The sequence below is a fragment of the Vanellus vanellus genome (genome assembly GCF_965231255.1).
Source record: "Vanellus vanellus genome assembly, contig: HAP1_SCAFFOLD_89, whole genome shotgun sequence".
Taxonomy (NCBI): domain Eukaryota; kingdom Metazoa; phylum Chordata; class Aves; order Charadriiformes; family Charadriidae; genus Vanellus; species Vanellus vanellus.
In genome coordinates, this window is record NW_028126694.1 from 214308 (window position 1) to 238577 (window position 24270).

The window sequence follows — 24270 nt, forward strand, 5'->3', positions numbered from 1 at the left end:
ATGAGGCTGCCTTTCTACAAGGGAGTTCTTATGAGAAAGAGTTTAGGAAGGTAGATAGACAAGACATATAAACACAATTAAGGAGTTGGCTGAGGAGACAATTAGATTGTTTAAAGACAGGCAAACTCTGAACTCCTTGAAAGTCAAAGCAGCAGCACAGGTGAGAGGTATCTGAGTGAAGAAAGAGTAAGGGGAGGAGAAAACTGGCGAAGAATGGAAAGGGCCTTTGCCCAGAGAGTCTACATCTGCAAAAATGACTTTAGAAATGAACATTGTCTCAGGAGAAGGGTAAGCATCTGAAAGATTAGAGAAAGTACACACAGTGTGTAACAGGGAGAAGAGTGGTAATGAGGTTACAGGGGAAGATCAATATTTCTTTGGAGTATCCCTCTTGAAAGGTCATGGGATTGGCAGAGGTCTCTGGTGAGAGAGGACAAGCAAGTGTAGCACCTGTCTTTGAAAGAGTCCAAATGTGCAACCCAGGGAGCCAGTGCCTGTACAAGCTCACTTTGGTGAGGAGTGTTGTGCCATCAGTCAGAGCCCTCCTTGGTGACATTTCTGGGCACCGATAACAGAAGAACATGTCCAAGAAACATCAGCATGGATTTCATAGAATAGAATCATAGAATCATAGAATTGTTGAGGCTGGAAGGCACGTTTAGGATCATGAAATCCAACCATTAACCTACCCTGACAGAACCACTTCTAAACCATGTCCCCAGGTACCACATCTACCCCCTTTTTTAAAACACCTCCAGGCATGGCAAATCCACCACCTCCCTGGGCAGCCTATTCCAATGCTTGATAACCCTTTCAGTGAAACAAAAATTCCTAATATCCAATCTAAACCTTGCCTGGCATAACTTGAACCCATTTCCTCTTGTCCTATCACTTGTCACCAGGGAGAAGAGGTCAGCCCCCACCTCTCTACAAGCTCCTTTCAGGGAACTATAGAGAGCAATAAGGTCTCCCCTCAGCCTCCTCTTCTCCAGGCTAAACAACCCCAGTTCCCTCAGCCGCTCCTCATAAGATTTGTCCTCCAGACCCCTCACCAGCTTCGTTGCCTTTCTCTGGACACGCTCCAACACCTCAATGTCCTTCTTGTAGTGAGGGACCCAAACCTGAACACAGTACTCGAGGTGGGGCCTCACCAGTGCCAAGTACAGGGGTATGGCCAGTTCCCTAGTCCTGCTGGCCACACTATTCCTGATACAGGCCAGGATGCTGTTGGCCTTCTTGGCCACCTGGGCACACTGCCGGCTCATATTCAGTCAGCTGTAAACCAACACCCCCGGGTCCTTTTCTGCCGGGCATCTTTTCAACCCCTCTGCCCCAAGCCTGTAGTGTCCATGGGGTTGTTGTGACCCAAGTGCAGGACCTGGCACTTGGCCTTGTTGAACCTGAAACCTTGTTGAACCTAAAGCCTTGTTGAACCTGTTCTTATGGAAATAAGAACAAATGAAGAGATGTCCTAAACCCAGAATTTAACAGACTACTGAAAGACAAATTTTAACTGCCTGAAGCTCAATGCAGCAGTGGGATTGTTGAGAGGTGTCTGAATGATGAAAGAGGAAGGGGAAGGGAAATGTAGAGAGCAATCACAAGTGCTTCTGTGCACGTGCACGGCTGGAAAGGTGCCTTCAGACATGGTCACTTCCTTTAGGATAGGTGGAAATACGTGAAAGGTGAGGGAGATTAAATTCAGAGGCTGAAAGAGAGAGTCCTGACAATGCAAAGAGAGGGAAAGGTCAGTAGCTCTCGTCTTGCTGTCAATGGACATCCTGAAAACTCCTCATCTACATCTCATGGGAGAACACCAAATGTTTATTAAAAGTATTCTCTTGTTTCAGCTGATGAGGTCGTGCTCATACACATGTCAAAATGTCTCAGGCTTCCAGGCAGCGCTCCGCTGTCTGACCATCAGTACCCAGTGGTACCTCCAGAGGTACCTGCCTCTCCGAAGCACCTGCCTGGGCCTGGCTGCAGTCCCAGAGGAGCTGCTGGAGACCAGAGCCCCTGGGAAGCTGCAGCTGGAGCCTGGGCAGAGGGTCCCAGGCACCTACACTGGCACCGCGCTCCCGTGTCCCTCTCACTGCATCCCACCCCAATTTTATGATCACTTGCCTTTGCAAACAGAGCACAAAAAATCGCTGAGAAATCACTTATTAAAACAAGACAAAACCAAGCAAAGAGAATAACAACACCAAAAATGTTTGAAGTTTAGAGTTGCAAGAGGAAATCAACCAAAGCACAAATACAGGCTGGGTGCAGAATGGATAGAGAGAAACCCTGAGGAGAAGGACTGAGGTGGATGAGAAGCTCAACATGAGCCAGAAATGTGTGCCTGCATCCTAGAAAGCCAAGCACATCCTGAGCTTCATTAAAAGCAGCATGGCCAGCAGGTCGAGGGAGGTGATTCTTCCCCTCTACTCTGCTCTTGTGAGACTCCACCTGGAGTACTGCATCCAGCTCTGGAGCTTCCAACAGAAAAAGGACATGGACCTGTTGGAGTGAGTCCAGAGGAGGGTCACAAAGATGATTAGAGGGCTGGAGCACCTCTCTTCTGAAGACAGGCTGAGAGAGTTGGGGTTGTTCAGCCTGGAGAAGAAAAGGCTTCAAGGAGACGTTATAGACCCTTCCAGTACCTAAAGGGGGCCTACAGTAGAGCTGGGGAGGCACTGTTTTCAGGGAGTGTAGCGATAGGATGATGAGTAACGGTTTTAAACTGAAAGAGGAGAGATTGAAATTAGATATTAAGAACAAATTCATTACTCCAAGGGTGGTGAGACACTGGAACATGTTGCCCAGGGAAGTGGTGGATGACCCGTCCCTGGAGGTGTTCAAGGCTAGGCTGGATGGGGCTTTGAGCAAGCTGGTCTAGTGGGAGGTGTCCCTGCCTATGGCAGTAGGGTTGGAAGTAGATGGTTTTTAAATTCCCCTCCAACCTAAACCATTCTATGATTCCATGAAATATAGAGATGACATAAGCTCTCTGAGAGATCTCCTCCAGTGCTTGACTATCTTGATGGGGAGAAAGATTTTCTTCATGTTTTTCAGCTGATGCCCATTGGCCTTCCTCCTCCCATCATGCACAACAAGGAAGAGCCTGGCAGCCTTTTAATGCAGGAAGATACTGGGCAAGTCATGAAAGAGGATGAAGAGATTTGTCAAAGTGTTGGTGATGTTCCCCATTTGCAGGAGGGGAAACTGCATCAAGGAGGTTTGATTGTCCCCCTCCCCTTTCTTGGCCAGAAAGCCAAGGAGGGATAACATAGCAGACAGAGGAATTGGTAATGAGCCTGTCCAAGGCAGGTGAGATGAACCTCACTGGGACAGTGTGGGTTGTTCCTGGAGTCAGTCACACAAATGTCAGGGCTGTGAGGTGTCCCCACCTCATTTGGCCTCATGCACTCCTCGTACACCTCGTACACACCTCATACACACAGGGGTGTTTGGAGAAACGAGTCCTTCCCTTCCACAGGCAGAGGCAGAGCATTGCAGCAGTCGTAGTGTCTCCCTGGCCTCCTGTTGCCAGTCCCAGAGGCTGGCTGGCACCTCAGCCCTGTGGTGTGTCCTCCTGCTCTTCACTCATCTGAGATGCCCCAAATCATGAAGAATGAACAGGGGTACCTCAGTTCAAGGATGCACATTCCAGTGCTGCATTAAGGGGGTTTCCCAGGGGACCTTACTCTCCAGGTGAAGTGACCTCAAGACACCGTCTGTCCCACAGTCCTTCATGGCACCCCTAAGAACAGCTGGTGGCGTTTGTGCTCACTTGGGTTCATCTTACCACCCGCACGCAATGTGTATGCTTCTGTCTCCTCTGTACAACGCAAACATGGTCTTCACACCTCGTCTTTCAATGTGCCTCTGTGGAGGGAAGAAGAACCTCTCTGAGCTGGGCGAGAGGGCAGTGCTGGAAACGGTGCTTGTTAGTGGCTGCCCTGTGACGATTGCCCCGGGGCAGCTTCCCTGGGGTGTCCCATCAACAAAGGCAGAGACATCACCCTGCTCTGCTGCTCCTGTGTGTCTCTCCCAGGAGCCCGGGCTGTGTGAGGACACTGCTGTGTGCCCCTACCCTGCACGCTCACACACTTTAGCTGTACATTGGTGTTTCTCCCTCCCCAGCGTTTCCGAGCCCAGCCGTCCCAGGCCCTTCCCAGCAATCCCCACTCCTCTACCTTCTCCCCAGCCGAGCAGAGCAGCCCGGTCTGGTTGGGCCCTGCAGCAAGGAGGAAACAGAGGTAAGTAGCAGTGTCTCTTCTGCTGTCATGTCCTGGAGATCCCATCCCAGGAAGCGTGCAGCCCCCGTTACCAGCGGCGCTCCCCAGGAAAGCACAGAGTCCTGGCCCCGGCGCTCCTCTGGCAGCTTCTGCTGTCCCAGCCGCAGGGCAACCTGGCCCAAGCTGGCACTCACAGCCAAGTGTTTCTCTTTCCATGTCTCCCCTGCACACACACCGTTCCCTGCTCTTCTCCCAGGACATCCCACCTGCCCACAGAGCCTTTCCCAAGGTCAGCACGCCTGTGCTGGCTCAGCCAGTCATTGCTGCGCCCTGTCCCCATGGTCCCCACAGCCCTCGAGCTGGTGATGCTGCTCTGCAGAGCAAGTGGGCTGTGGTGCCCAGGACCAATGGGCTGATTCTGCTGGGCTGTGCTGGTCAGGCTGGGAGGCAGACCCAGCTGATGGTGGTCACTGCCACTGAGCACCTCCCACACAAGCTCTTATGTGGCCATGGAAGGTGCTCAGAGGTACCCTGCCTTACTCCAGTGCTGTGAGATGTGTTTGGGTGCTGCGCTGGATCCAGTCTGTGAAAGTTCACTGAGGGTAAAATGAATCACTTGCCAGACTCCTTTCCCTGTGCCAGCTGTCTCCCTCGCGGCTGCAGAGCTCTCATTTGCAGGCTCATACACAGATTTGGTGTGTTGTCTGTGGGTGACACCACAATGGACAGGTTCATGCTCAGTCGGCACCATTCACTGCTGACTCCCTGGCACACGCTGTCCCTGCAGATCCCTTGTGCTCTTCTGGCAGCTCCCAAGTCCCTCTAGAAAAACGCTGCTCTGCCATCAGCCCTATGAACTGCTGCAGAGCCCCAGGCAGGTTCGTTGGAGACCATTCACTGTCTGCATGGGCCCTGGCCACCAACAAGCAACACCTGAACCAGCCCTAAGTCCCTAGAAGGCCATCCTGGGACCACAGTCTCATCACACTGAGCCCACAGAGAACAAACAAAGCAACAAGGCTCTTTAGAGTCTATTCCTTGGGCATGTTCTTGAGAGCAACTTTGGAAGAAGACCGAAGCCTTCAAGCACTGTGCTGAGGACATGCCCTGTCATGATGGAGATGCCGTTATAGAGGTCAGCTGTGTCACAGAAGTGCTCATGGCCTGTCCCTGCCTGCAGTCACAGGACTACCACACAGCAGGACTGTGACCCCTGAGGCCTTACACCTACACAAGGGCTCCAAAGGAGGGCGTGGGAGTGGCAAGAGAGAAGCTCTGGCAAGACCGAGGCTGGTGCGCCCTGGCAGTGCTGCTGTGCTGGGACTCGTTCCCCTCCACCTCTGCACACAGGCACTGCCCTGTGTCTTTACAGAGGTCTCAGAGGAAGGATCTAAGACAAACAAGTCACTGCAGGGTCCTTTCTTTTGTTTGAATACACAGAGAGCACTGCACCTGATTTACACAGTCTGTGGGTCAAATTCTACAGGTACACAATGAATTAGAAGTGGGAAGAATAATACAATTTTGCTGAGCACAACATTATAACAAGAAAAACAAAGAAACACACACACACAGCAAAAACCTGAGAAAACATTCTGGGCCTGTAATGAGTTACACTGAATGCTGTGCAGAAGAAAACAGGCACTCTGTTGCTTCTGAAAAACATCCAACCATCGTTTTTCTCAGAGCATCCTTGAGCTCCTGGTTCCTCATGCTGTAGATGAGGGGTTCTCTGCTGGAGGCACCACTGAGTACAGCACTGACACCACCAGGTCAAGGGATAGGGAGGCGAGATTGACAGGGGCTTCAGGTGGGTAAACGCTGATGTGCTGACAAACAGAGGCCATGAGGAGGTGAGAGAGGAACATGGGAAAGACTTTATGCTGCCCCTGCTCCGAGGGGATCCTCAGCACAGCCCTGAATATCTGCACATAGGACACCACAATCAAAACAAAACCACCAAATCCAAAAACAATACTAATCACAAGTACTGCATCTTCTCTGTGGTAGGTGTCTGAGCACGCGAACTTGTGGATGTGGGGGATTTCACAGAAGAACTGGTGCAGGGCATTGCCCTGGCAGAGGGGCAGTGAAAATGTATTGGCCGTGTGCAGGAGAGAATTGAGAAACCCACTGCCCCAGGCAGCTGCTGCCATGCGGACACAAGCTCTGCTGCCCAGGAGGGTCCCGTAGTGCAGGGGATGGCAGATGGAGACGTAGCGGTCATAGGCCATGATGGTGAGGAGAAAACACTCTGTTGACATAAAAAAGGAAAAGAAAAAGAGCTGGACAGCACAGCCAGAGTAAGAGATATCCTGGGTGTTCCAGAGGGAATTGGCCATGGCTTTGGGGACAATGGTGGAGATGCAGCCCAGGTCAAGAATAGAGAGGTTGAGGAGGAAGAAGTACATGGGGATGTGGAGGCGGTGGTCGCAGGTGATGGCGGTGATGATGAGGCCATTTCCCAGGAGGGCAGCCAGGTAGATGCCCAGGAAGAGCCCGAAGGTCAAGAGCTGCAGCTCCCGAGTGTCAGCACATGCCAGAAGGAGGAACTGGGTATTGGAGCTGCTATTGAACAGCTACTCTGGGCATGGCGCACTGCTGAAAGAGAAGACATTGACAAGATAAGGGAGACATCTTTGAGCCCATCCTGTGCTGTTTCCCAACAAATCCCCTGATAATGACTTCTTTTTCTTTGGCATATTTTCCTCCATTTCTGGGAGGAGATGTGTTTAAGGACATATGTCTGAAGGACATGTGTTGGGTACAAGGACTGAAGGACAGCAGTAAAATGATGAGGCTTCTGGGTCAATACTTCCTTCAGTGAAAACCCTGACACAGTGTCCCAGCCTTCCTTTCCACAAAACCCTTCCAGAGGGGATGATGGCCACAGGGCCATGGTCTCATTGCAATTACAGAGACATGGTGGGATAGCTCTCAGGACTGGAATGCTGTCACGGATGGCTATGTACTGTTTTGGAAAGACAGGTCAGCAGTGTGAGGTGGTGGAGTTGCTTTCTACAAGACAGAGCAACTGGTACTCATTGAGCTCTGCCTGCAGCTGGATGAAGAATGTGCTGAGAGCTTATCGTTAAGAATTAAGGGACAGGGAAATGTGGGAGACACTGCTGTGGGTGTTTACTACAGACCACCAGATCAGGAAGAGGAAGTTGATGAGGCCTTCTACAGACAACTGGAAATAGCCTCATGGTCACAGGCCCTGGTTCTCACGGGGGACCTCAGCCACCCCGATATTTGCTGGAAACAACAGGCAAACACAGTCCCGGAGGTTTCTGCAGAGTATTGATGAGAACTTTTTGACACAGTTGGTGGGGAAACCAATGAGGAGAGGTGCACTGCTGGACGTATTACTGACAAATAAAGGAGGACTAGTTGGGGATGTGAAGGCTGGGGGTAGCCTTGGCTGCAGTGACCATGAGATGGTGGAGTTCCGGATCCTGCGTGGAAGAAGCAGGGCAAAAAGTAGAATTACAAGCCCGGACTTCAGGAGAGCTGACTTTGGCCTCTTCAAAGACATACTTGGAGGAATCCCACGGATAAAGGCTGTTACAGGAAGGGGGGTGCAGGAGAGCTGGTTAATAGAAAAGCTCCACTTCCTCCAAGCTCAACATCAGTGCATGCCTATGAGTAATAAATCAGGCAGAGGAGGCAGGAAATCTGCATGGACAAGCAAGTACCTTCTGGAAAAACTCAGGTGCGAGAGGGAAGTTTAAAGAATGTCGAAAAAGGGAGTGGCGACTTGGGAGGAGTATATAAACATTGTGAGAGTATGTAGGGATGCAACGAGGAAGGCTGAAGCCCACTTGGAATTAAACCTGGCAAGGGATGTCAAGGACAATAAGAAGGGCTTCTCCAAGTACATCAGTAGTAAAAGGCAGACCAGGGAAAATGTGGGCCTGCTACTGAATGAGGTGGGTGCCCTGGTGACGGAAGATGCAGAGAAGGCAGAATTACTGATACCTTCTTTGCTTCAGTCTTTACTGCTAAGGCCGGCCCTCAGCAATCCCAGACCCAGGAGCGAAGAGAAAGAATCTGAGATAATGAAGACTTTCCCTTGGTCGAGGAAGATCGGGCTAGAGATCATTTAGGCAAACTTGACACCCACCGCCCTGATGGGTCATTCCCAGGAGTGCTGAGGGACCTGACAGATGTTATTACGAAGGCGCTCTACATCATCTTTGAAAGGTCAGGGTGACAGGAGAGGTGCCTGAAGACTGGAGGAAAGCCAAAGTCACGCCAGTCTTCAAAAAGAGCAAGAAGGAGGACCCAGGAAACGGCAGGCTTGTCAGTGAGACCTGGAAAGGCTGGAGAGCTGGGTGGAGAGGAACATAATGAAGTTCAACCAGGGCAAGTGTAGGGTCCTGCACCTGGGGAGGAAAAACCCCATGCACCAGTAAAGGTTGGGGGTTCACCTGCTGCAAAGCAGCTTTGCCGAGAGGGACTTGGGAGTCCTGGTGGACAATAAGTTGACCATAAGCCAGCAATGTGCCCTGGTGGGCAAGAAGGCCTATGGTCTCCTGGGGTGCATTACAAAAGAGCGTGGGCAGCAGGTGGAGGGAGGTCTTCCTTCCTCTCTGCTCTGCCCTGCTGAGGCCGAATCTGGAGTAGTGTGGCCAGTTCTAGGTACCCCAGTGAAAGAAACACAGGGAACTGCTGGAGAGAGTCCAGTAGAGGGCTACAAAGATGTTCAGGGGTCTGGAGCACCTCTCTTATGAGAAACAGCTGAGAGAGCTGCGTCTGTTGAGCCTGGAGAAGAGAAGGCTGAGAGGGGATCTCCTCAATGCTTATCAATATCTAAATGGAGGGTGTCAAGAAGATGGGGCCAGACTGTGCTGCCCAGTGACAGGACAAGGGGAAATGGGCACAAACTGGAACACAGGAAATTCCATCTGAACACAGGAAATTCAATCTGAACACAAGGAAAAATGTCTTTACTTTGAGGGCACCAAAGCACTGGAAGAGGCTGTCCAGAGAGGCTGTGGAGTCTCCTTCTGTGGAGATATTCAAAAGCCGTCCAGCTGCATTCCTGTCCAACCTGCTTTAGGTGACCCTACTTTGGCAGGCTGGTTGCACTAGATGATCTCCGAGGGTTCCTTCCAACACCTACCATTCTGTGATTCTGTGATCTTCTATGTTTTCCGTTGGCCAAAGGGATTGCCCACCAGTGCACACGGATACTGCCCTGTCTCTCAAAATTGCTCCATTAGAGCATGCAGTTCCCTGCATGTGTCCTGAACCACCTCTGGCACCTCAAATGTCACCCGGTGTTTGCATCGGAAAAGCTCCCTCCTGGCCTCTGTCTCCATTGATCACAGGGTAGCTCAGAGAAGCAGCTCACACCAATTTTGGGCAGCTGAGCTGAGGCAAGAGGAATTCCCCCTCTGGTTGGTCTGTGGGGTGCACTGGAGAAGATGAATGTCCCTCCGGCCTCAGGAACACTGCTGAGAGCTGAGATGCCTCATTGACTTGGCTCAATCCCTGCCCTGCACCGGTGGGTGTGATCCCCGGCTCATCACTGCCTCCGTGCCCTGCCTGGCAATGGGACAGGACTGGGGGTTTCCAGAGGGGAACATGGACACCTCCTGTAGGTCCGCACAACCTGGCAGACAATTCCACCTGCAGGAATCAGTCCATTCAGGGTTCAGAAAGAGACAGTCAGTGATGACTTCATTGTGCTTCAAACTCTGCTCCCCAGGAGAGACCCCGCTGCCTTGGAGGAGCTGTCAGCCCTGGAGGCGCAGGGACACCTCGAGGGATTGGGGCAGTGCGGGGAGGAGGCAGAGAAAGCCACAGCTGGTCCTCTGCTGCTGAGCTGGGCCGGGCTGCTGGGATGGAGGGAGCTCCTGGCAAGCTTGCAGCGCTGCAGAGAGACAGCTCTGCCCAGGAGCAGCTCCTCTGCACAGCGCAGCAGGGCTGAGGGCACTGCCTGCAGGCAGCGAGGGCAGAGCAGGGAGGCAGAGAGAGGTTGAAGGCAGTCTGGAGAGGGAGGATGCTGAGGGTGAGTCGGGGGAGAGCTCTTCCCAAAGCAGAGCAGCTGCAGTAGCTGGAGAGTTCTCCAACAGCTGGCACCTCCCACAGCCCGTGGGATCTTTCAGAAGGACGCTCATAATTTCTCTGCTGTGGAAGAAGAGGACATTCTCTAGATTGGGGCTTCCCTGCCTTCACCATCAGAGGCACAGGGCATGACAGCTGCCTTCTCCCAGGAACGGTCGAAGGGCTGTGAAGGTCGGTGTGCAGGCAGGGGTGGTCAGGGCTGTCCTTGCCAGCAGGGTCCCTGCAGCCTGGGGGCCGTGTGCCGGGCAGGCTGGGCAATGTCCTTCTGCTTTGAAGAGGGTGCTGTGTGGGTCAGGGCTCTTTACACCTCCAGATGACCTCTGGTCATTCCTGGAGGGACTTTTCAAGATGTTCCCTTAATGAGTTCCCCTAATGTGAAGGTAAATTTCTTTTGCTGTTTCTTCTCTTGGTTGGCTGGGTGGGCAGTGGCACATGACCAAGAGGACCTTCAAATGAAAGATCAAAGGAGGGACCCTGTAGAGATAAGGAGCTTTCCTGAGTCTGTGTCTTTGGTTTCCATCTCTGGGGGCTACAGACAGAACCAGCATCCCTGTTCCAGTCTCAGCGGGATCTGTGGCACCTGCTCTTTAGCCCCTGCAAAATCTCTCACTGAGATCACCAAAATTGGGTAAGTCCTTTGGGTGTCCATGGAAGCTGTGAGCTGCCCTCCAGGATGCCAACCTGTCCCATAGCACCTTTGTGTTATCGGAAAGCCCCACAGAGAAACACAGAGACTCTGTGACTGAGGAAATGCTGTTGGGTGGGTGAAATGAGCCGTGGGTGTCCTTGGCTAGAGGTGGGCTGCTGAGACCTTGAGAAAGGGTGAGACATTTCATAGTCTGAGATGGATCCTTCTGCTCTCAGCACTGTCTGATGGCATAATACAAGAGGGTAATCCCCCTCCACCTCATGACGGTGCAAGACGGAGGGACAAACCATCTCCCCTGTCTCTGCTCTCTGCCCCAGGCAATCCTCATGTCTCACAGCACTCACTCTGTTCTCCTGGAGTGCAGCAGAAATGCTGAGGTTTTCTGAAATCCAAGAACAATGCCCAGGTGAGATGGGGCAGCTTTAAAATACTCCAAACCTCTCCAACTGCCTTCTTCTTTTCCTGTTCCATAGCAGTGAGAGTTCAGATGTTGAAAAGCCCATCTGCATTAGGTGTGGGTTCCTCAGCCAAAGCAGAACACCAGGACTGGCTCCTGCCACCACCCTCCCTATGAACTCCCTGCTGCAGAGCAGGGCTGACTCCGTGGCAGCCACTGGGCAGCGCCCTGCTCCTCACGGCAGAGGCAGCCAACGCCAACCAGAACTCCAGCCATGGACGTGAGGAAGGTCTCCTGGAAAATGAAAAGGGAGTGTATGCAACAGAAATAGAGCCTACGGGAAATGGCTTTCATTTTTCTTACAGAAGTCTCCATTGACTTACTCTGTTTCCCTCCTTGGACAGGTGCCCCTGCCCAGAAGCAGCAAATGTCCAACAGCAGCTCCATCACCCACTTCCTCCTCCTGGCATTTGCAGACACACGAGAACTCCAGCTCTTGACCTTCTGGCTCTTCCTGGGCCTCTACCTGGCTGCCCTCCTGGGAAACGGCCTCATCATCACTGCCATCGCCTGTGACCACCGCCTCCACACCCCCATGTACTTCTTCCTCCTCAACCTCTCTCTCTTTGACCTGGGCTCCATCTCCACCACTCTCCCCAAAGCCATGGCCAATTCCCTCTGGAACACCAGGGCCATCTCCTATGCAGATTGTTCTGTCCAGCTCTTTTTCTTTGTCTTTTTCATTTCAGCGGAGTTTTCTCTTCTCACCGTCATGGCCTATGACCGCTACATTGCCATCTGCCAACCCCTGCTCTACAGGACCCTCCTGGGCAGCAGAGCTTGTGTCCACATGGCAGCAGCTGCCTGGGGCAGTGGGTTTCTCAATTCTCTCATGCACACAGCCAATACATTCTCACTGCCCCTCTGCCAGGGCAATGCCCTGCACCAGTTCTTCTGTGAAATCCCCCACATCCTCAAGCTCTCCTGCTCACACTCCTACCTCAGGGAATTTGGACTTCTTGTGGTTAGTGCTTGTTTAGTCTTTGGGTGTTTTGTATTCATTGTACTGTCCTATGTGCAGATCTTGAGGGCGGTGCTGAGGATCCCCTCTGAGCAGGGACGGCACAAAGCCTTTTCCACATGCCTCCCTCACCTGGCCGTGGTCTCCCTCTTTCTCAGCACTGGAGTGTTTGCCCACCTGAAGCCCCCCTGCATCTCCTCCCCATCTCTGGACCTGGTGGTGGCAGTGTTGTACTCGGTGGTGCCTCCAGCAGTGAACCCTCTCATCTACAGCATGAGGAACCAGGAACTCAAGGATGCCCTGTGGAAACTGATGACTGGTATCTTGTCAGAAGCAGCAATGAACTGCCCACCTTCTACATATTACACATGATGTAACTCATCACAGGCCCATATTGTCTTTAGTACTTTTTTTTCCTTTCATTTGTTTGTTTTTTGGCTTTTCTGGGTTTTGTTAATGCTGTCAATAAATGTGAAGAATCATCGTTTATCCAATTGCTATGTCAGGATCTGTCTGTGTTGTGGGAGTCACAGACTTAGTGTAAATAAGAAACTGTTCTCTCTTTGTTTTTAAAAAACTAAAGGACCCTGCACTGACTTGTTTGTCTGAGATCCTTTCTCCGAGAACTTCTCTATAGATGCAGGGGCCACGTCTGTGTGCTGAGGTGGAGGGGGCAGGAGCCACCTGAGCTGGGTCTGCCTCCCAGCCTGACCAGCATGGCCCTGGGCACCACAGCCCCCGGCTCTGCAGAGCTGCACCACCAGCTCGGGGGCTGTGGGACGCCTGGGGAGGGGGTGCAGGAACGGCTGGCCAGGCCAGCACGGATGAACTGTCTCAGGAAAAGGCTGTGAGGGCAGATGGTCTGTGGCGGGAGAAGAGCAGGGCACCGTGTGTGTGCAGGGCAGACATGGCAAGAGGAACTCTTTGCTGCGGTGAGGCAGCTTGGGGCAGGCTGCCCTGTCCCTGGGGCCAAAGGACCTTCCTGAGGGTGCCCTGGGCCAATTCTCTCATGCCATCCTGGGAAGGACGTTTGGCACGGGGGGCTGCAAGCTGCCTGGGGTGGATATCTCCTCAGCATGAAGGCTGGGTGGACCATTGCCAATGGGGCTGCTCTGCTGGTCTGTGCTGGGAGAGAGCAGGAGGTGGCCAGATTCAGGGAGTGTCTGGGCTGGCGGGGCTGGCAAGTGCCCTAGAGAAGAGAACCCCAGGGAAGAGCTGAAGTGTGGGAATGTGCAGGGTGGGGGCACACAGCAGTGTCCTGGCACAGCCGGGCTCCTGCGAGAGACATGAGGGACCAGCAGAGCAGGGTCTGGGCTGTGCCTGTGCTCACTGGACACCCCGGGGAAGTTGTCCCAGCGCCATCATCACAGAATCACAGTATCACGGAATTTCCTAGATTGGAGAAGACCTGTAAGATCACATAGTCTAATCATTAACCTAACACAGACAAGCCCACCACTAAACCATGTCCCTCAGCACAATAACTACATGACCCTTAAACACCTGCAGGGATGGGGACTCCACCACTGCCCTGGGTAACGCATTCCAATGCCTGATGACCCTTTCAGTAAAGAAATTCTTCCTAATACCCAGTCAAAACTTCCCTTGGCTCAACTTGAACCATTTCTTCTTGTTCTAACACCCGTTACCTGACAGAACACGTCGACACCCACCTCTCTGCCACCTCCTTTCAGATATGTTTAGAGAGCGATAAGGTCTCCAATCAGCCTCTTTTTCTCCAGGCTAAACCACCGCAGTTCCCTCAGCCGCTCCTCATAAGATATGTGCTCCAGACCCCTCACCCGTTTCGTTGCCCTTCTCTGGACACGCTCCAGCGCCTCAACGTCCTTTTTGTGGTGAGGGGGCCGAAAGTGAACACAGTACTCAAGATGCAGCCTCCCCAGTGCCCAATACAGGGGGAAAATCACCTCCCTGGTCCTACTGGCTACACTAGTCCTGATACACGCCACGATGCCGGTGGCCTTCCTGGCCACCTGGGCACACTGCTGGCTCATGTTCAGCCGCTATCAACCAACAACAGAGGTCCCTCTCTGTGAGCAGCTTTCCAGACACTCCTCCCCAAGCCTGTAGCATTGGCGGGGGTTGTTGTGGCCAAAGTGTGAGATGTGGCAATTGGCCTCATTAAAACACCTATGGTTTGTTTTGGCCCATGGGTCCAGTCTGTCTGAATCCCTCTGCAGAGCCTCCCTACCCTCAGGCAGATCAACACTCCCACCCAGCTTAGTGTCATGCGCAAACTGACTGAGGGAGCACTCCATCCCCTCATCCCGATCATTGATAAAGATGTTAAACAGGACTGGCCCCAGCACTGAGCCCTGGGGGACACCACTCCTGACCGCCCGCCAACTGCAATTAACTCCATTCACCACCACTCTCTGGGCACGGCCTTCCAGACAGTTTTTTACCCCGCAAAGCGTGTGCCCATCCGAGCCATGAGCAGCCAGTTTCTCCAGGAGAATGCTGTGGGAAACGGTGTCAAAGGCTTTACTAAAGTCCAGATAGACAACCTCCACAGCTTTTCCCTCATCCACTGAGCGGGTGACCACGTTGTAGAAGGAGATCAGGTTAGTCAAGCAGGACCTGCCTTTCATAAATGCCTTTGATAATGTGGCACTGAGTTCAAACTCTCTGTAATAGATTTTATCTCACAGTGAGGGACTGCAAAACTAGAAAGGGCTACTGCGAATGTGCCAAGAGAATTAGAAAAAGCCATTAATGAAGAGGCAGACAGTATGACAGCCTTAGAGGAAGAAATCAAATTATTATCAAAAATGGTAATATAGAATGGCTTAGCTCTAGAGCACCTTTTAGAAGTGCAGGACAGAGTAGGTGTGTTCTTGAATAACAGCTGCTGGGGTTTTTATGTCAGTCATATATAGCGGCTTTCCAGTATCTGAAGGGGGGCTACAGGAAAGCTGGGGAGGGACTTTTCACAAGGGTAAAGAGTACGTTAAAAAAATGTAGGGGTAGGACGAGGGGGGATGTTTTCAAACTGGAAGAGGGGAGATTTAGAATAGATATTTGGAAAAAAAAAATTCACATGAGGGTGTTGAGCCCCTGGCCCGGGTTGCCCAGAGAAGCTGTGGCTGCCCCATCCCTGGAGGTGTTCAAGGCCAGGTTGCATGGGGCTTGGAGCAATCTGATCTAGTGGGACATGTCCTTGCCCAGGGCAGTGGGGGTGGGACTTGGTGATCTTTAATTTCCTTTCCAATCTAAACTATCCTATGAGTCTTAGATTCTACCATTCTACTCACACCACTCAAGCTGCACTGTCTATTTGATGCTGTGCACTTCCCATACTGCCTCTACAGGGGCAAACACTCACAGAAATTTTCCTGCTCCAACCAGATAAAGCATTTTCATCGTGTTGTCTGTAAAGTCCAATTCCAGATTTACTGCCCTTCAGAGTTCTGTTGGTTCGGAGCATCCAGAGAGCCAGACCAAAAGCTGCATGGTGGGTCATTATGGTCACCGCCATCACCCACAAACCTTCCACTTTGACTGCAGAGAGTGTCCCTCAGTTTACAGACCACAGAACAAAGTTGGGATGAGGCTGTTCCTTCAAACGGCTTCCCAGACAAAATGCTGTTTGAGTTGAGCCAAGTTTGTGTCAGGGACAATTCCTGGAGGCAGCCAACCAAATATTAAATGAACACAAGTTATTTGTGGATGGAATTCCGTGTGCAGGAGCAAGGACTGCCTTCAGTCTAACAGTACAGTTTCCTTATTCTTACCGTGCTTTGGGCCACACTGGCCACTGCAGCAAACAACACATGCTATCCCCTACCTCTCTCTCTAGGGAGAGGAAGAAGAGAGAGCAAGAGACTTGTGAACTTAACAGGAAGTCAACTACTTTAATGCAATATTAATAATAAAATAAAAAAGAAATAATGACATACATACTAAACTGGATCAAGCTCCCAGGATGATAATCACGTCAACAGCAGGCCTGGGGAAAGTCCCAGGCTCAACTCTGGGACGGATGAGAACTGCATTCAGGAATGCACAGATAGGCATCAAAGTCCAACAAACAACCAGAGTCCTCCAAGGACACCAGCCACTAAAGGAAAAAAGCTGACTCTTTGATCCCTCAGCTTTTATACTGAGCGTGAGGCAGATGGGATGGATTACCCTGATGGTCAGTTTGGGGTCACCTGTCCTGGCCCCTCCTCCCGACAGGTGCAACTCCTCTATGCTCTTCTGCTTCTGACCTTCCAATGGGGCAAAGAACCAAGTCAGCTGGCCTTGGGGGTTATACCAATAAGTATGAGAAAGAGAATTCTGCAGACCATTCTTTGGCATAAATTACAACTAATCAGGTTTTATCACTCTGAACAGTGTCACCACAATATGCTGTTAATTTCAGAGAGTTCAGTTAGTTTGAAGAGGCTCAGCTGCAAAGTAAAGTTGCTGAACAGAAGAGGGGTTCTGTTTCACCTCAAACCAGCACGGGTAGGCTGTTCTTTTGGGAGGGTATAAGGAGAATAAAAGAGAAGCACGTGTGATTTCAGGGAATGAAAAGAGAAGCAAAGGATGCTGTTGGCTGTCTTTACTGATGGCTCCTGTTTTACCAAATGAAACCCAAGGACCACCACAGCCTTTCCTGTGGAGCTGCTACCCAGCCGCACAGCCCCTGCCATTGACAGCGATGGAGTCACTGTGAAGGTGCAGTAGAAGAAATGAAACAGTTTGTGGTGCTGCAATGGATGGGCACATAGTTCTCAGTACAGACGGGCTGGAAGGCTCAGGGGTGGGGTTCCCTCTTGTGGCTCCATCTCTGGAGACAGAGGAGCATTAGGAGGGCTTTCGAAGAAGCTGCACAGGTTATGGGGAACTCATTGGCAAAAGCTCAGAAAAATATGGCTTTGTGTTTGAAGAATTAGTGAAGACAGAGAGTCATGAGTAAAGCTTGGGCCAGCACGGGGTGGGAGTGAGGTGGGGAAGCAGGGGTGGTGGTTGAAATCTGCAGAGAAACAGGAACAGGCAGAGGAAAGTGTAGGACAACCTGTGGTCAGGACGCCCCCCCCAATAAAACCAAAATCCTTGTCCTTTCCACTATGGCTGCGGACTCTTCCACTGGAACCCCTGAGAGCACTCCAGTTCCTCACAGACACACTGCTTCTCTGCCTCTTCCCCCACCCTCCAGACAGCCCGAGAGGTTTCCTACACACACCCCCTCATCTCACTGCTCCCAGGAAGAGCCCTGAGTATCCCTTGAAGGAAAAAATGCCCATTGCCAGAGTGTGGGGGTCAGCGCTTGAATATCCTGCTTGATGAGACACGGCAAGGGCTTTCACAGACACTTTCACAATTCATTTCCAACTGGAAGCAGTGCCTCTGGCTTTCTGCTTCAGGGACAGTCAGGGATGACCCTCAGTGGGGACCGCTGACGCCCTTAGAACCTTGGAGGCTGACTTGCACTGCTCTAGAGACCACTTCAATCCACTCTCAGTACCTGCAGTTCAGGAACTGGGCACCAGAGGGCTCATTAACATGCAAAATGCCATAACGAGCCATGGTTCTGGGCATAATTTTCTTATTATACAATTCTGCTGTGGTTAATTAGAGAGATTTCAGAAGTTAAAAGGTTTCATTAGTAAATGACGAGAAGAAAGGATTTATTTTTCTTTCTTTTTTTTTTTTTTATTTCTCTGCTTCATTTCTCTGTCTATTGATATCAGCAATTTCCAAATGACACTGAAACTGGACCTCTCCAAACAGAGTCTGACTGAGTAGGGCAGTCAAGACCCTGTATGTCAGACACTCTGTGGGCAGGCTTTGTCCCGAACTCCAACCCCGCCTTTCTCTCATCAGCCACCTGGGACTTACACCACCTTTCCTCAAATCTCAGCTTTCTCTGCTACACTCTGGAGTTGCAGGTTTCAGCCCTTTGGAAACAGTTTCCACCTGTTTCACTTAGAGAATGAACTGCACCCACACACAGAATTTTATTTGTAGCCAAAAAATGAGCCCAAAGGAAGGCATGGTTCAATAGAAAATAAAATACTCTGTTGTACATTAAGTCCACCTTTCCTCCTCTGAAGTCCACTCTCCACAGAGGACAGCCTTAGACCAAAGGCAAACACATTTCTGTGCCAAGCACGGATCCCGAGAACCCCCAAAGCACTCCCTGCCCCAGAGTCTCTCGGTTCATATGCGCTCACAGCGAGGCACACGCTGAAGTCACGAGCTCCCTCCATTCACAGAGGGAAGCAAAGAGACAAAGTGAACGGCATGCTGTCTTTGGAATGGCCAAAGGTGCACTGACCCCAAGGAGTCTGGGTTACAGGAGCATCTTCAAGCAGAATCTGAAACGTCCACACCCACTCCTTGCCCATCCTCCTCCAGCGCTGGACAGCTTGAGTGCAATTGCCCAGGCTTCCTTTTCTCCCGGAGGGAGAGAAATCAGTTGTCTCCACTCAGATGCATTGCCCTACCCTGCCTGTCCACCAGCTGTGGCTCCAGAACTGGTCCCATCAGCCCGGGGTCACACTTCCTAGTCCCACATCGGGTCTTCACCTATGCCTGGGAATCTGGGAGGCAGTGGGCACCTCTGTGTGGGCATCAGCTCCTGAATGATGAAGTGAGGCAGAAGTTGAAACATGCAGAAAAGACCTCAGTGTAATAAGTGTATCAGAAGTCTTCATTTTCAGAACTTTGATACTGTTCTGTAAATTGTCATTTTTTTTTTGCATATGTCCTGGACAAAGACCAGACAGCTGAGGACACTTTGTCTCCCTCTGGCTGTTTACCTCTGGAGTCTTGCCTTGAGGCACAGTGGCTGAGAAGAACTTGTTTCTGAAACACGAGGCAAAGAGGGTGTGAAGTATACATCTGTCTCCACCTAGTCTTACTGAGATAAGCTGTGACCAGACATTATCTTTATTTCTTCTTCAAGTGTTCCTGAAATAATGTTGAGTTCTTGAATTCTCTTCCATGTTTCAAGCAAATTTTGATAGACAAGCTTGCTGTGTTTGGAGGATGCTGTCCTTGAAGACCAGGTATACTTAGCTTTCCTGCCCACCAGTGCTGCTGACCATGGGATACTGGCTACCTCTCCCCAAAATAAGCCAAAATCTGCTCCACTGACGACCGGCATCTGCAGTCTTCTATTCTCCTTTCTCCCTCTCCTCAGGAGATCGTGCCGCACTATTTCAGGGTCACAACAGACCGTCTTCACATCCCTGAGCAGCTCTTGCTTGCTTGCAAGTATCAGATACTGGATTGCATGACCCTTGTTGGCCCATCTGGCAGCTGTGCTCAGAAGCTGTCCCAAAACTGCCTGGACTGTTTGCATCCTGCGGTGTTGCCCTTCCAGAAAATGCCAGGTCATTAAAGTCCCCGTGGAGGACCAGGCTTCTACACCCCGAGACTTCTTTGGGGTGCTTAGAAAAGACTATGCCAACTGCCCCACCCTGACTGTGGCTTCCTTATCTCCCACCACAAAAGCCCCGTTACTGACACTTCCTCTGACCTCCACTCACAAGGGCTCACCCAATTTGTCACTTGCCCCATGAAGGAACTCCATACATCCAAGCAATTTGTTCCCTTTGAGGGAACCCACCCCCGATCCTTCCAGCCTGTCTGTACTGAAAACTATGAACCCATCCATTGCAGCACCCCAAACTCTGTGACTTCTTCTACCACGCCTTGGCAGTTACTCCATCGGTGTCAAAAACCAGAGGCTCCAGCTTGTCCTGGCTGAGGGCGTAAGTGCCTGTAAGGGGTGTAGCACCTCAGGTGTAGCACCAGGCCAAGCTCTGACTGAGAGAAACCTGGGACCAAGCGTTCCAGACCCCCTATTTGCAAAGGCTTTGCCTCAGAGAAGAGCCATGCCAAAGGGGATGGAAACCCAAAGTTGAAATGATTGGATGTCAAGAGAGTGAGCAAAGCCTGCCGTCCCCAAGGACAGAGAGAAACAGGGCTGGGAAGTGCAGCCCTGGCAATATACAGGGGTTCTATCAATGCTGTCTCTGCTGCTCCAGAAGGCCTTCCGTGCACGTGAAGGCTATCTCTATGAGCAACAAGGTGCTGCTGAGCACCCCACTGTGAAAACTGTCGTTCTGTTCCTTGACTGTGTCTTCAAGGGGGTGAGTCAAGCATGGGAGAGAGAAAGCCCACAATTCTGAGAGCGTAAGCCCACGTGTGACGTGCCTCGTGTTCCTGCACTGCCCTATGTCTACTGAATGGAGAAGGGACAGACCTTGCCACGCTGTGGTGGGGGCAATCCGTGGCTGGCACAAAGGCACTGAACCTGTCTGCAGGGCCGTCTGGAGTGTCTGTCCCACACTCGCTCGGAACGGGGATGGCTTTCCTGTGCGGTACCTGCCGGCCACATGTAGCGATGTGTGAGAGCCTTGGCATCTCGCAAAACTACAGGCTTCTGTTGGGACATGAAAGAGAGGAACTGCCTGGAATCTATTTAGGCAACATGGGGATGAAAACCATCATCGTAGTCAATGGAGATCTAGTCAACCCAGCTGATGGAAAAGAGACAAAGTGAGCTCTCCCTGTGGTACAGGACACCATTTGGGTAGATGTCACATAGGCTGCAAAGGAAACAGTAAATAGGGACAGATGCAGTTCTCTTCCACTGTCCTTGGACAACCTCTGTCACTCAGATGTCACCAGGTGTTTCATCTGAACAGCCAGCTCCTGCCCTACATCTTCATTCATTACCATGGCAGCTGAGACAAGGAGCTCACATGCAGGTGGCTATTTAATGCCCGCCTGAAGTGAGGCAAGAGGAGTGCCACCGCCTGTGGCTTTGTGACAGGCATGGGAGGGAGCTGAGTCCCCTTCTAGTGCTAGCAATAGAAACGCAGGATGAGATGCCTCCGTTGACTCAGCTGAGCCCTATCCCACACCAGGAGTAAAGAAGGTCCCTGCCTGCCACTGTCTGCATGTCCTGCCCAATAATAAGACAAGAAAGTAGTCTGAGTATCCTGGACAGGTCTTCCAGAGCTGGCACATGCCATGGCTGACAGGAGCTGTCACGGTGTCTGTCTTGGCCTCTCTGGGGTGGAGAAGGAGGACGTGCTGCAGAGCAGGGCTTCCCTGCTGCACCGTCAGAGGGAAAGGTCATGATGGCTGCCTTCTCCTGGGGATGGCTTCAGGGGTGGGAAGCTGCGGGTGCAGCTAGGGCTGCCCCGGGCTGTCCTTCACAACAGGGTCCGCGCACTCCAGGGAGCCCCCTGTGTGCCAGGGCAGGGACTTTGCCCCCTGTCAGGATCCCCACTCAGCCTGCCCACAGAGCTCCCCATGCTGTTGTGGGGAGAAGATGTGAGTGGAAGGAGGGATCCCTTTAAGGGGAGAATCACAGACTCATGGAATGGTCAGAGTAGGAAGGGACTTGAAGATCAACTAGTTCCACCCGCCCTGTCTTGGGCAAGGGCACCTCCATCTAGATGAGGTTGCTCAAAGCCCTGTCCAACCTGGCCTTGAACACTTCCAGGGATGGGGCATCAACAACCTCTCCAGCCAGCCTCTTCCAGTGTCTCACCATCTCAGAGTGAAGAATTTCTTCCTAAGACCTAATCTAAATCTATGCACTTTCAGTGTAAAATGATTACTCCTTGTCCTATCGCTGCACTCCCTGATAAAGAGTCCCTCTCCAGCTTTCCTGTAGGCCCCGTTTAGGTACTGACAGACTGCTATAAGGTCCCCACAGAGCCTTCCTTCTCCAGGCTGAACAATCCCAACTCCCTCAGTCTGTCTTCACAGGAGAGGTGCTCCAGCCCTTGGTCATCTTTGTGGCCCTCCTATGCACATGCTCCAACAGGTCATAGAATCACAGAACATTAGGTTTGGAAAGGACCTCTGGAGATCATCTAGTCCAACCTGCTGCCCGAGCAAGGGCACCTACAGCAGTTGCACAGGACGGCATCCAGCTGGGTTTGGAATGTCTCCAGAGTCAGAGATTCCACCACCTCTCTGGGCAGCCTGTGCCAGTGCTCTGACACCCTCAAAGTAAACAAGTTCCTCCTCATGTTTAGATGGAGCTTCCTAGCCTGCAAGACTATGATCTAATCGGCATTGTGGAGACATTGTGGGATGGGTCCTATGACTGGAGTGTTGGAATGGATGGGCACAGGCTCTTGAGGAAGGAAGGGCAGCGGAGACGAGGAAGGGGTGTCACCCTCTATGTCAAGGACCAGCTGGAGTGCATGGAGCTCTGCCTGGGGATGGATAAGGAGCTGACTGAGAGCTTATAGGTCAAGATTTAAGGGAGAGCACAGAGAGGTGATGTCACAGGTGGGTTCTGCTACAGGCCCCTGACCAGTAAGGCCGAGTGGATAAGATCCTCTATAGACAGATTGGAGTAGGCTCATGTTCACAAGCCCTGGTCCTCAGAGGGAACTTCAGCCACCCTGATAGCTGTTGGAATAAAAAAGCACAGCAGCGCATAGGCAATCCAGGAGGTACCTGGAACGCATCCTTCTCCAAGTGACAGAGGAGCCAATGAGAAGAGGTGCCATGCTGGACTTTGTCCTGACCAAAAAAGACGGGCCGGTGGGGAATGTCAAGGTCAAGGGCAGCCTTGGCTGCAGTGACCTTGAGATGGCAGATTCTGAGATCTTTAAGGTGGCCAGGAGGGCGCACAGTAAACTCTGGATTTCAGGAGATCAGACTTTGGCCTCTTCAGGGATCTCTTCCCTGGAAGGAAGAGAGGCCCAAGAGAGTTGGCTAATCTCCAAGGGCTACCTCTGCCAAGCTCAGGAGCGATACATCCCAGCAAAGAGGAAGTCAGGCAAAGACAGCAGGAGGCCTGCGTTGATGACCAAGCAGCTCCTGGTCAATCTCAAATAAACAAAGGAAGCCTACAGAGGGTGGAAGCAAGGACAGGTATCCTGGGAGGAATTGTCCGAGCAGCCAGGGATCAGGTTAGGAAAGCTAAAGCCCAGGTAGAGGTGAATCTGGCCAGGGGCATGAGGGGCAACAAGAAAGCCTTCTATAGGTATGTGGGTGACAAAAGGAAGACTAGGGAACACATGGTCCCACTCGGGAAGGAACTGGGAGACCTGGTCACCCGGGACATGGAGAAGGCTGAGATACTCAACGACTTCTTTGCCTCAGCCTTCCCTGGAAAGGGCTCTAACACTGACGTTGTCCTCTCCCAGGCACTTCCCAGCCCTCACCAGCCCCTGCCCAACTCTGCCCACCTCCCCTGCCCTCTCCCCAGGACAGCCCAGCCCAGCAGCCCAGTCTGGACTGGCCCCACAGCACTGCCCACCGCAGGCTGATGCAGAGCTCTGGGCACTCACCGCACAGCCCCAGCTCCTCCCAAGGGCACAGCAGCTCCTGGGGGGCAGACAAGGAGGTCAGCCTGCCCATCAGCCCCGGGGCTCATGCTGGCGCCGACGGAACGAGGAAAAAGAGGCAGGTCACTCTCTGCTTCTCTGGCAGGTCACTCTCTGCTTCTCATCCCCAGCCCTTACTGAATTTGCCCCCTGCTCTCCCCATTCAGCGCCATACCCCAGGACAGCACAGCAGTCCTGGCCCTGGGGTTCCCTCAGGCACCTCCTGTGTCTCCCCACTCTCCCCTCCCTGTGCCTGATGAGTCCCTGCTGACTCCCTCGGCACTGCAGCGTCCTTGTGCGTGGACACATTGATTCAGTGCTTTATATTGGTGGACTTGACCTTTGAGGGTGTTTCACCTTCAGAGTCTCCATCTGTTCCAGCGCAAGGGCACGTGTCGAGTCCCTAATCCTGCCTCTCCTCCCCCTAAAAAATGCATTTCCAGAACATTCGGTATATGCCATCAGTCCTGTCATACATGAAGAAGACTGAGGAGATAATGGGAGTCTCCCCTTCTATTGGGCAGAAGGAAGAGTGCTTTTAAATCCAGAATATTTGGTGCAGTGGAACCCAATAGTACCATCGG

The 24270-nt window shown here is 51.9% G+C and overlaps 1 protein-coding gene across 1 annotated transcript; it reads left to right on the top strand.

The window, feature by feature from the left end:
- Positions 1-11771: 11771 nt before the first annotated feature.
- LOC309685853 (olfactory receptor 14J1-like) lies at positions 11772-12737 on the top strand (the record flags this gene model as incomplete). The annotated part of the gene is made up of 1 exon (XM_082501556.1): positions 11772-12737. The coding sequence occupies one exon, from the start codon at positions 11772-11774 to the stop codon at positions 12735-12737; it is 966 nt and encodes a 321-aa protein (XP_082357682.1).
- Positions 12738-24270: the final 11533 nt, after the last annotated feature.